The 12,186-nt window shown below is 39.7% G+C and overlaps 1 protein-coding gene across 5 annotated transcripts in view; it reads right to left on the bottom strand.

Moving 5' to 3' along the window:
• Window positions 1–12,186, bottom strand: part of TPPP (tubulin polymerization promoting protein) — a 47,760-nt gene that overhangs the window by 9,843 nt on the left and 25,731 nt on the right. For 4 of the 5 annotated variants that reach the window (XM_015854850.3, XM_015854852.3, XM_032442534.2 and 1 more), the window contains exon 3: window positions 6,234–6,387. The exons of the other annotated variant lie outside the window; for it this stretch is intronic. In XM_015854850.3, coding sequence (XP_015710336.2) covers window positions 6,234–6,387 — 154 coding nt within the window. The remainder of the gene's footprint in view (window positions 1–6,233; window positions 6,388–12,186) is intronic. 5 annotated transcript variants of the gene reach the window in all.

Genomic DNA, 12,186 nt, shown 5'->3' with positions numbered 1-12,186 from the left:
ACTAGGTGATCTTAAAGCTCCCTTCCAACCCAAACCTATGATTCTATGATAAAACCAAACACAACCTCCAAAAACCCTACAGAGACTAAGCTGGCAACTAGAGGACAAAAGTGTGTTAAACCCATTTTCATTACCAATTCCACGTGGGTACTGCAAGACAAAGAAAATAAAAGGAGTGAGGGAAATAGAGGAAGAGAAGCTGACTATCCCTCATCAGTAGGAAAAGATACAAAAAATACTGTGACCAGCACAAAGAGCTGAATGAGGACAATTTCCACCTGAGCGAGTAAGCTCTTCACCTTCCCGCCTTCTCTTTTCACTGTGATTCACAGACAAATGATTCTGTCTCATCGTATAGAAGTTCTGCTCCTGATCACCAACTGCTGTAACTACTTACTCTCTACAGTGACTTACATAATCTAGTTATACTTTTCTAGAGGCAATAAACTACTTGGAGCAACCTCCTTCTTTCCATTTTGTGAGCTTACAGAAGTCTTCATTTTTCTTCTGTTCTATTTGCACATAGAGTGCAAACGGGCATATCACAGAGGATACACGTAAACATAAACTTTTTACCTCTTCTTCTTAAAACTCTTATTATGACAAATGCTTTACTTTGCACAACAAACATAAATATAATGAATGTGTAAATTGATTGGAACACCAAACAAACCTGCCAGCAGTACTTCCCAAAATATCAACACTTGCTCTCCAAGACCGACCGCTCTTCCATTCACTCATGTAACTGTTTTCATTAACACAAGCCTGTAGTATAACCTGTACTTTTACAGGTATTTTACTGGAAGGCTGCTTTTAACTGTATCTACAAATTGGTGGAAGCACCCCAGATGAGTCAGGAATGGCACGCACAACCATTCCCCATCCCTTTGAATTGAATCTCCCCCTCACACTACAATCTCACTGGAAAGATAAGAACAGGTCTTAGAAGCCACTATGGAAAGTAAAAAGGAATTGTCTTTATACCAATAGATTCAGTGGTTTAAAATGACTGCATAGCTTTTGTTGTTAGCAATTCACTACTCCTTCCCCCTTTGCAGAGAAGGGCTGATAAAAGAGTGAGGATCTCGGAATGTGGGGCATACAGGAAAGAGCTCAGGAAAGCGGGTTTCTTCAGCTCCAATGGGTGGGAAGGAAGAAATAAACCTTACTCCTGTTTTCAACAGTAGAGTTATAGAATAAACAGGACCAGTTTAAAAGTGCACAGTGGGAAAAAAAGAAAAATATCTTTTTAAGAAGGGGGAAAGAATAGATAACTGACACAGTTCAGAACACAGGAAATTGCAACTAGATGGGAATTTTTTTCCACTTGGAATAAAAAACTCTTCACTGCTGGTAGGCTAAGCATAGCAACATCTTGCGAAGAGAGGTTTACAGATTCTATGTCACTAGATATTTTCACAGCTTAAAATCACAGAACACAAAATGACCTAGGCTAGAAGAAAACTTTGCATGAGACTGGATGCAACGCAAGCCTTTGCTAACTGCAAGGCTCAAATGAGCTTGCTCAAAAATTACTATAGTCAGTCGCTGCAAAGCCTGTATTATTTATTTGCTGGTAACATCAAGAAACCTTGTCAAGAATGACAATCAACAAAAACCAAAAAAAACCTTTTCAAAGGGAAGGTTGGTTTTTTTTTTGTTTTGTTTTTTGTTGATTTCTTTTTTCAGTTTTTTACTATTTCAAGACTCCATTTTTTTTCCAACTTTCTTTCCTCTTCTTCCTCTCTCCACTTTTCCTCATGAGCACACCAAACTTGAAAGAAAAAGCTAGATTTTCTGCTCAGCACGCAAAAAGAATGTGACAACTCACCCATTACCGAATGTACCTTGTATGTGGTATCACTTCCAGGAACGATTTCAAATCAGGAAGTTCAACAGTACTCGGATCTAACACCATCTATGTAAGGCAGTGTAATGACTAGGTATAAGGGGTAGATCATGTGTTGCACATACAGCATTTAAAAATGACCCTTTCTTTTCCTCCCTGGTAAAACTAGCTCTAGACTGTAGCTCTCAAGCATTCTGAGGCTTACATACTTTGAACTTTATTGTTGCACACTACTTTCTTTAGCAACAGTTTTTCAGACATTTAGATTAGATACAGGTGCAATAAAGAAATCAATTGATAATAACAATAAATCAATGACTTATTAATGATTTAAACATGCAGCTTACTGGCACTGATGACCACTTCCAGAAACTCTACTTAACAATTCAGTAGAGACAGGAATGTGAAGACTTTCCCTTCTCTAAAGTTACTCATATCTAACTATAAAACAATTAATGTTTTAGACAAGAAGATACCGCAGAAAAAAAGTTGAAAGGTAAGCCATCTGCTCAGATAGAGTCAGGACTAGACTTCTGTTCCATGCCCACAGGCTAATCATTATCAGACTTCTTACAATGTAGTCCAGATCTTGATTAATTTAGATTCTTAAATTCACTGAAAAATTTATGCTGGAAGGAATATTTGCATATATATGAGCTTATATCCAGTGCAAACTCTCACTCACAGCAAGGCTTTAATGAGCTTACTCAGAAACTTATCCAATCAACCTCTAAACACCTTCAAGGATGCAGATTCCACAAGCTCTCTCAGAAACTTACTTTAGTATTTGGCCAAGTCTGGGGTAAAAACAACCACCACAACCAACTTTAAGAAGATCAAGTCACAATGTACATCCTCCAGTCATGTGGCTAGAGACAGAAATAAGATCTCCCCTTAGCCTTCTCCAAGCCGAACAAGCCAAGTTCTCTCCACTTCTCCTCATGTATTACATGCTTCAGCCTAACCATCGTGGTGGCTCTGCACTGAGCTTGTTCCAGTATATCAATCTCTTTCTTGCACCAGGGAGTCCCAGACTGGACGCATCACTTGAGATACAGTCTCACAGCTGCCAAATAAAAGGATAGCATCATTTCAATGGATCAGCTGGCTACACACTTGCTCAGGCAGCCCAGGACGTGGCTGCCCTTTCTTGCTGCAAAAGTTCACTTGCCACAAGGACTGATGCTGACTCCCGTTCAACTGGTCACCCATCAGGACCACAAGAACCTCTTCTGAAAAGCTGCTTCAAGACCTGTGGGCCCCTGGGCTGCTGTGTTACATAGAGTTAATTCATTCCAGGCCCAAGAAATTGCTGAACTTCACGAGGCTTACAATCAGTCTGTTGCTACAACCTGCCAAGGTCCCACTGAATGGAGCCACTGATCTCCAGCCTATTAACCACTCCTCCCAGTTTGGAGCCTTTTGCAAACTCTGCCCCATCTGCCTGGAGAGACACCTGCTGGCTGACAGCTGTACTTTGCACTACTGACTACAACTCCAAAGCCAACAGACCAGCTATTCCCCTCTCATCTTAGGGCCACTTTATCTAGTCACCCCAGCTTGGTGGTGATGAGCTGGCTCTGAGGTCTTACTGACATCAAAGTATACTATACTCCCTATTTATAGTGCTTATTTGATCTGCCACTTCTTTGCCCTTAGGAAGAATGGCCTTGCCACACTGGCTGCTCCAAACCCTTTCCTTGCCCTTTGCGTGTTTAGAAAGTGCTTTTGAGATAACTTTTTTCACAGTCTCCACCAGGACTGAGGTTATAGTAACTGGCCTGTAGGTACTCAGATACAAACACCTGCTAGCCCCTCTTCAAGGATGTGTGTGGTATACAAGATACTGACTCCAATGACATCACAGCTCTCCAATTGTGCAAACTTACAACTTGTCCTGCTTGCTCTCCATGACAGGTGCTTTCATGCACAGGTATCTGAGACAAGTCACAAATCCTGCTTCATTTACTGAATAGTGAGACCGTCCTCTGCCAAGTTTATCATTTAGGCTCACCTGTTCTGACTCTTATGGCTTTACTTCTTCAGGTTACAGTAACTCTACAGTTTCACACTCTCCTCAGTAGATGCATCTCCACTGCCTGCAAGAGCCTACAGCAGCTATTACTTGGTCTTTTCACCTTTGTGTGAGCACTAAATTCAGGATCAGCTGACTCTGACAGGTCTTGTTCACCCTCACCATTGTCCAGGGCATTATAACTACTCCAAAACTGGAAATCTAGAGGTGCAGCAAATCCACAAGATTCTAAGGAGTCACAAGCCTTTACCATCTTTACAGTCTTTTTCCACTAGCTCAATGTCCAAATGGAGATCAGTGATGAGCAGCGTTCTTCAGGGATTAGTGCTGGGACCAGTGCTATTTAATATATTTATGGGCAACATGGACAGAGGGATCACGTACTCTCAGCAAGATTGCTGATCACATCAAACTGAGTGTTGCAGTTGACCTCTTAGAGGGAAGAGATGGCATCCAGGACCTGAACAGGCTTGAGAGGTGGGCCCATGCCAACCTCATGAAGTTCAGCAAGAACAAGTGCAAGATCCTGCACCTGGGTTGGAGCAACCCCAAGCACAAATATGCACTTGGTGGAGAAGTGCACATGGCTTGAGAGCAGCTCTGAGAAAGACTTGGGGGTGTTAGCTGATGGAAGATTCAACATGAGCCAGCAATGTGCATGTGCAGCCCAGAAGGCTAACTGTATTCTGGGCTGCATCAAAAGAAGTATAACCAGCAGGTCAAGGGTGGTGATTCTGTCCCTCTACTCCTCTCATGACACCCTATCTGAAGTACTGTGTATAGTTCTGGGGCCCACAAGACAAGGACATCAAGCTGTTGGAGTGGGCCTAGAAGAGGACTACAAAAATTATCAGAGGGCTGGAGCAGCTCCCCTACAGGGACAGGATCAGAGAATTGGCAGCCTTCCACCTGGACAAGAGAAGGCTCCAGGGGAACCTTACAACAACTTTCCAGTACCTGAAGGGGACCTACAGGAAAGCCAGGGAGCAATCTTCTATAAGGGCATGATGCAAGAGGGCAGGGGGAAATAGCCGGAACTGGATGAAGGTACATTTAGACTAGATATAAGGAACAAATTCTTTGCTGTGAGAGTGGTGTGATATTGGGACAGGTTTCCCAGAGATCTTGTGGATGCCCCCCTCCTGAGTGTGTTCAAGGTCATTCTGGATAGAGCTTTGAGCATGCCAGTCCTGTGGGAGATGTCCCTGCCTGTAGTGGAGGAGAAGGGAATGCTACTGTCACATTCAAATATATCTGCAGCACCCACATACCACTACCCTACAAGCTGTCAAATCACCCTACCATTCACTTAGAAGGAGACCGTTCCCCTTCTAGCAGCCATTGCTCATTTCAGTACTTGGGTACTGAAATGCAGAAAACAAAGGAGTCAGAAGTAAGGCCTAAATGAATCTGCACAACTCAGGGGGGGGAACCTGCTGAAGAACAAGCTATTCTGATTAATTAAAATGACTCAAGGACAAAAAGGTGACCCATCACTAAGAATCAAAACTACCCCTTATTTCAAATGGGAGTACAAGAGCAATAAGATGAAATCATGTAGAAGCCTAACAACTATACAACTCAAAAGAGATCTCTCCACTTGACATTTTCAGTGCAAAACCAGTTTCAGGAAAGATTATTTGTTCACTAAACTCAGGGAGACCACTAACTTTAAGCAGCTGAACTAGACTTAAAGGACTATTCAAGATCATAGTGAACACTCCAGTACTCACTGAATTAATTACAAACTAAAAGCTTGTCCAACCTGAACATTTAGAAGGACAACCAAACCTATGTCCATCAGGTTTAAAACTTCTTTTATTAAGGTTAGCAGACTATTAAAAGTTTATATGCCAAAAAGAAAAAGACAACAAAACAAACAGAAAACAAAGAAACCAAAGACTAAACCAAATGATAATTATTTCCAGAATGCTGGTACTGTGGGATTCACATAGTTGATTTTAAGGTTTATTTAAAATCTTTTTGGTATTTCACTATCAACTACCATCAACATAGAACTGTTTAACAAGGTTCTGAATTTACTTTATTTGGATACAGCACTCTTCATAAACTTTTCTGTTTCAACCAGACTAGAGCTCTCCTTGATTTGTTCTGATTACTCTATGTGGAACTACAACTCCCAGCAGAAGCAATGACAGTGCCATACATGCCACAGTGCAGTAATCACACACTGCATAATCACTGTTTTCACTCTGCTCAACACAGCTGTTGCTTCCAGGCACAGACACACTGACTTGGATTTGAACTACAGAGGGAAGCAAGTGAATATAAAGCTAGGGTAGAACAAAACACAGCTAAAATATTCCATCCATTAGAACAGTAACGTACCGTTACTCCAGATATAATTGGTGCCTTTCCTTCAATTAGTTTATATATTTCTTGAATTGCTTCCTCATCGCTTTTTTCTTTAAATCGCTTCTTGGAGAGTTCCTGAAGAGCTTCTTTAAACTGCTCAAAACTAATAGTTCTAGAAGACTTTCCCCTGCCAAAACATACAGAAATTGAAAGAAATTGTAAGAGAACACAATAAACACCCCAAGAATAGCAGAATATTCTTAGTTTTCCACAGGGAAAAAGAGAAAGCTGTAACAGAAAAGAAAGAGCCATGTGCAACATTAAAACACTTCCCAGCCCACTAAAACATAATTTCCTTTTTTTATGAACATCAGTAGGATAACACTTTATATTATCGATTTTTCTGATGGTTCAGAAATAAATAAGAACTAGAGGAAACTAGCAATCTATCAGAATGTCTGTAGCTTAAAGCAAGTCATGAACTCATTTGATCACTTTTAGATCAGTAGCCATAAAAAAAAATAGAAGCATCTACAGTGAGTTTTTCTTTCTTATTCTTTTCAGCAGTGGTCAGTAACAGGATAAGGGGCAATAGGCACAAGCGATGCTCCACCTGAACAAGGAAAAACTTCTTTACTTTGAGGGTGATAAAACACTGGAACAAGCTGCCCAGACAGGTTGTGCAGTCTCCCCTGGAGAGGTGCAAATCTTGCCTGGACACTTTCCTGCGCAGCCTACTGTAGTGTATCTGTTTTAGCAGAGAGGCTGGACTACATGACCTTCAGAGGGACCCTTCCAACCCCTATGATTCTGTGATTCTTTGAATAACAGTTCATGTTCATGCCACTTTATTCACACGGTCAATTTGTTCACAATTAAATCAAGAATACTGATTGGTGTTAACTATGCTAGTGAATCAATAAAAGAGGATTTTTAAGCTTCCTATCATTGACAAATTTTGTTGTAATTTACAGACTGTCCTTGTTTTCCTTCTTAGACCATCACCTTTGTAAAACATTTATCTGTTCATGGGAAAAAAATACAGCAGTCTTACAAAGCCCCCAGAAATTCAGATCTGAAGATTTCCTGTTGTATTTACCAATGGGAAGCCCATGTTCTCACACTAGTAAAGTCTTTGCTTAGTTTTGGTCCAGAGGAAAGGATTTTGCTAATATACTCTCTCCTGTATAGTAAATTACAGACCTCTAAATGAATTTATGCATTAAAATTTATGCATTAGTTTTAAGCTAAAATTCAGCAGGTTAAATAGAAAATTTTCTAAAAAGATGTTTTGACTGACACTAAAAAACTGTACTAATTAAGGCTACAGCAGAATAATAGAAGATTTTTTGTTTGCTTATGAAACAGGGAAATCCTTGAAATCAACTCCATGTTGCTGGGAAGCATGCTGCTACATCAGATTTGTTTGCAGCCTATGCATTTATTCTTATGTCAGTTTAGTCAGCACCTCTACCAAATTAGCAAAACAAACAAATAAACAAACAAACAACGCCCCAAAACAAAGAAAAAAAACACTCAGATCAACCCTTTCAACAGTGACAGCTGTTTAGCAAGAAATAAAAGATAGATGCAAGCACAGAGAAAGCATGCACTGGCACCAGTGAAATCAAGTTAGAAGAACTACGACAAATGTATTTTAAATTCAGTTGCAAAAAGCACTGCCCAACATGAGTCATAGATGTCTTTTTTTCTTTCTTTTTAATGTCATTTCAGACATATTCAGGGGTTAAATCACACTCAAACATGAGACTGACTCCCCTAACAAAAGGGGGGAAGGAAGATTTCACACTTTTAGATGCCAACAGCTAGGAAATAAATCCTATGTTAATTAACTCAAAATGAAACGTCTTTTTTTTTTTTTTAATAAAAAGGAAAAATTGTTTTGTTTTGTTTTGTTTTTACAACAAAATGCCAACCTTAACACAACCTTTTAACTAACAGTTCACTTCTAGCACCTTTCATCTCCAACATAGCTCCACATGTAGCAAATCCCTATATCCTTACCAGTACTACCCACCCTACGTAAAAATACATTCCATATTTTGAACAAATTCTGCTTTTTGCAATCACTTGTCTGCTTCAAGTGAAGTCCATTCTGGATCATCTCATGGAATTAGCTAGTAAAAGAACACAGTGACAGTGGAAACAAAGAATACAATCCAACATTTCATTAATCAGAAAAAACACACTGCACACAGTTCAATTAACTACTTGGAATTCATCCAGGACTCTCATTAATAGGATTAATATCCTTCTTCTGATGATCAAAAACTTTTACCTAACTCAAGAGGTCAGGGCTTCATACTTGTGTACTTATTATTTAGAAAAAGACTACACTGCCAGTCACCACGAAGCATCAGCATAATCAGCATAAGGCCACACTAAGGCCCTTGTTCAGTAAGGACTCACAGCCAAATCTATCATGTGGAATTTTCACATGCAACTTTTTGCATTACAAATGTTACCGGTAACATTAGCCTGGATCATCAATCAGGAACACAGTGGGAAAGTCCTTGAAGTAATTTTTCACAGTCACAATGATTCCTTCCTAAAGGAATCCTATTCAGGTACATTATTGTTGTTGCTTTTTTATTGTTTTTTTTTTTTTTGTGGCTTCCCTCCCCACCTTTCTTTATTATCCCATTTAAAATTGTGGGGTTTGCGTTTCAATGGCAGAAGTTTTTGAAATGTAAAGGGCAAGGGAAGAGGAAGTAGGAAAGAAATAGAAATCATTAACAATGGAGGGCATGTGGAAATAGAACTTTCATGAAAACAAAAGCATCATACAAGTGATCTCCTCAATGAAAAGTGAAAAATATGTGTAAGAGGGAGACTAATCATATAATTTTTTAAAACTTAACTATGATACCTTTATGACACCTTTATATTTAGGAAGGATAAGCCACAGCTTTCTATTCTAAGCCACGCTTCCTACAATAAACAGAATTATTCAAATGCATCACCCTTCAGTGGAAGAAAGCATACTCATTGTACACATTAAATTTCTTTCTAACTGCCCCTATGTTTGGGAACAGAAAGGTATTAAGAAAAATGTCTGGAAGGTTCTCATCATCCTCCCTTCCTTGATGGATCTCTGCACAAGTGACCACTAGATTCTGAAATAAAGTTTTAATTCCTCAGTTTGTTTTTGGAGTCCAGGTTTGTATATCATGCAATCATAGAATGACCTGGGTTGAAAAGGACCTCAAAGATAATCCAGTTTCAACCTCACCACTATATGCAGGGTCACCAACCACCAGACCAGGCAGCCCAGAGCCACATCCAGCCTGGCCTTGAATGCCTCCAGGGATGAAGCATCCACAGCCTCCTTGGGCAACCTGTTCTAGAGCATCACCACCCTCTGACTGAAAAACTTTCTCCTACTATCTAACCTAGACCTCCCCTGTCCAAGTTTAAAACCATTCCCCCTTGTTCTATCACTATCCACCACTGTAAACAGTTGTTCCCTCCTCCTGTTTATACACTCCCTTTAAGTACTGGAAAGCCACAATGAGGTCACCCCAGAGCCTTCTCTTCTCCAAGCTAAATAAGTCCAGCCCTCTGACCATCTTAGTGGCCCTCCTCTGGACCTGCACCAAGAGCTCCACATCCTTCTTGGGCTGGGGGCCCCAGGCCTGGACGCAGTACTCCAGATGGGGCCTCACAAGAGCTAAACAGAGGGGATAATCACCTCCCTCTCCCTGCTGGCCACCCCTTTTTTAATGCAGTTCAGAACACAGTTGGCCTTCCAGGCTGCAAGCACACACTGCTGGCACATGTCCAGCTTCTCGTCCACCAGGAGCCCTAAGTCCTTCTCTGCAGGGCTGCTTTCAAGGAGATCTTCCCCCCAGATTGTATAAATACCGGGGATTGCCCAGGCCCAAGTGCATCACCTTGCACTTGGTCCTATTGAACCTCATTAGGTTCTCAACAGGTCACTTCTCCAGCATGTCTAAGTCCCTATGCATGGCTTCTCTTCCCTCCAATGCATCAACCATAGCACTCAGCTTGGTGTCATATGTAAAACAATTATCAGTTCCAAGCCTGGACATCAGTGTAACAAATATAAACACAAAAGATCAAGCACTGGCCCAAAGCAAATTGTAATAGCAAATGACACACCATTTATTTGCAAATGTTATTATTAACATTGTCACGTTATAACAAGATTAGTCCAGTGTAACGTAAAATCTTACTGCTGCAAATTAATAAAACTTTATAGTATTCTATATTATTTGGACCTGTATACTTTTTGAAGTAACAACAGTCTCCTAGACGGTTACACAGCATATAACCCAAACATAAAATCCTCAACCAATGTCAGAAATCCATCTGCAATAGCACTATTTCAGCTGACTGTTAATATAGCATTCTCCAATTTAACAGTTTCCTGTCTAAATCTCTAATCTACAAAAAGCCACCCTATACCACTTGCTAATCATGTTTTCTTCTAATTTTCTTAGATTCAAGAAGGGAAAGAATGGTGTAAAAACAGTGACAGAAGCTTCTAATCTTGCTGTCATGCCAGGAGGGACTACAGCAGTATAAACTAATTGGCACTGTTTTGTGTTGGTAGTTGTCACCTGACTAGAAAGTTTGGGTCTGTGGATTATGGAAAGTCTGACACAGGTCTGGAGTCAGCATAATGACAGATGGGTGTACAATAAATGTTTCTGAATAAACTCTTATCCAATGAGCCTTGTTTCTAAGGTTTATTTTAAATGCACCATAGACTTGCATGTGTCAGCCAATTCAGATGTCACTAAAAATGTAACCAAACTATCTCTTTTAAATCCTAATAACCTGAATTTTGAATACTCCCTATACTTATGCCCTCCCCAATGAAGACAAATACGAAGGATTTCTCTGCTAACAGAATTCCCAAGTGGTTTATCTGTCACACTTTCTGACTTACTGGCACAGTAAGTTTAATTGGATAACTCTTCTAACGCGCCACTCCTTACTCTCTTATATTAATTCTTAATGGACTCTTAATCTAAATGATCCAAATTAATCATTTAATGGTATCATATTTATTAGCAAACTTCACAGCTCTAGACACAAATTTTCATCAGTAATATCTATCAGAATTATTCCTTAAATCCTAACAAAACCAAATGTGCTGATAACGCTCAGAACAGACTAAAAGACATACTATTTCCTCAAATCCCTACCAAATGCAGATTTCGCTAACAAAAATCAGTTTTCAAATTTAGGCTGTATCTGCTCTAAAGTACAAAAACAAAAGCTGAATGGAGAAACATGAAAAATGTGGTTGTTTAACAAACAACACTATAATAAGAGAGAGAAAAAGAAACACTTTTTGTTTATTTCTCATAATGTATTAAAATAGAAAAAAACAGATGGATTGTGTTCAATTTGTAAGTAGCATCTGCTAAACTAAAACTCACTGCAGCTGGAAACTCACTGATTTTCACATGCCAACAGAGTTTTCTATTTACAATATAGAAATAGAGGGGGCAGAAGAAAGATACTGCAGTACAACTCTACCAGTACACTGTAATATTTAACAGCTCTAAAGAAATGCAGCAGTAAAAGAACTAAGAGAAAATACAACTTGAAGCAGCAGTCTGCATTAGAGACTCCTGCTCAATTAATGGGTAGAACTGGGATACAGAAATTGAACATCTGGATTTTGATGGAAACAGGATTTAACTGGCAAATTCTTAGAAGATATCCTCCCAAAAGATACCCTTGGCAAAATGATCCTAGGAAGAATCTACAATAGAGATTTTCACCCAAGTAATATTTGAAGTGGGGACATGCCTTTGAGCATATGACTATCAAACAGAAATTAGTTCCCTTCACAAAAGGATCAGAACTAAACAAACAAGATGTCTAGACAACCTTCGCAATTACTCTATAGATATAACTTGCTTGGTTCTAGCAACCTGGCCTAATCAGAAAGACTAAAACTGAACAGGTTCACTTACCCCATGGTCAA

Source organism: Coturnix japonica, chromosome 2 (genome assembly GCF_054131305.1).
Source record: "Coturnix japonica strain WE chromosome 2, WE-NBRP24, whole genome shotgun sequence".
Lineage (NCBI taxonomy): Eukaryota > Metazoa > Chordata > Aves > Galliformes > Phasianidae > Coturnix > Coturnix japonica.
This window is presented reverse-complemented; position numbering and strand designations above follow the sequence as displayed.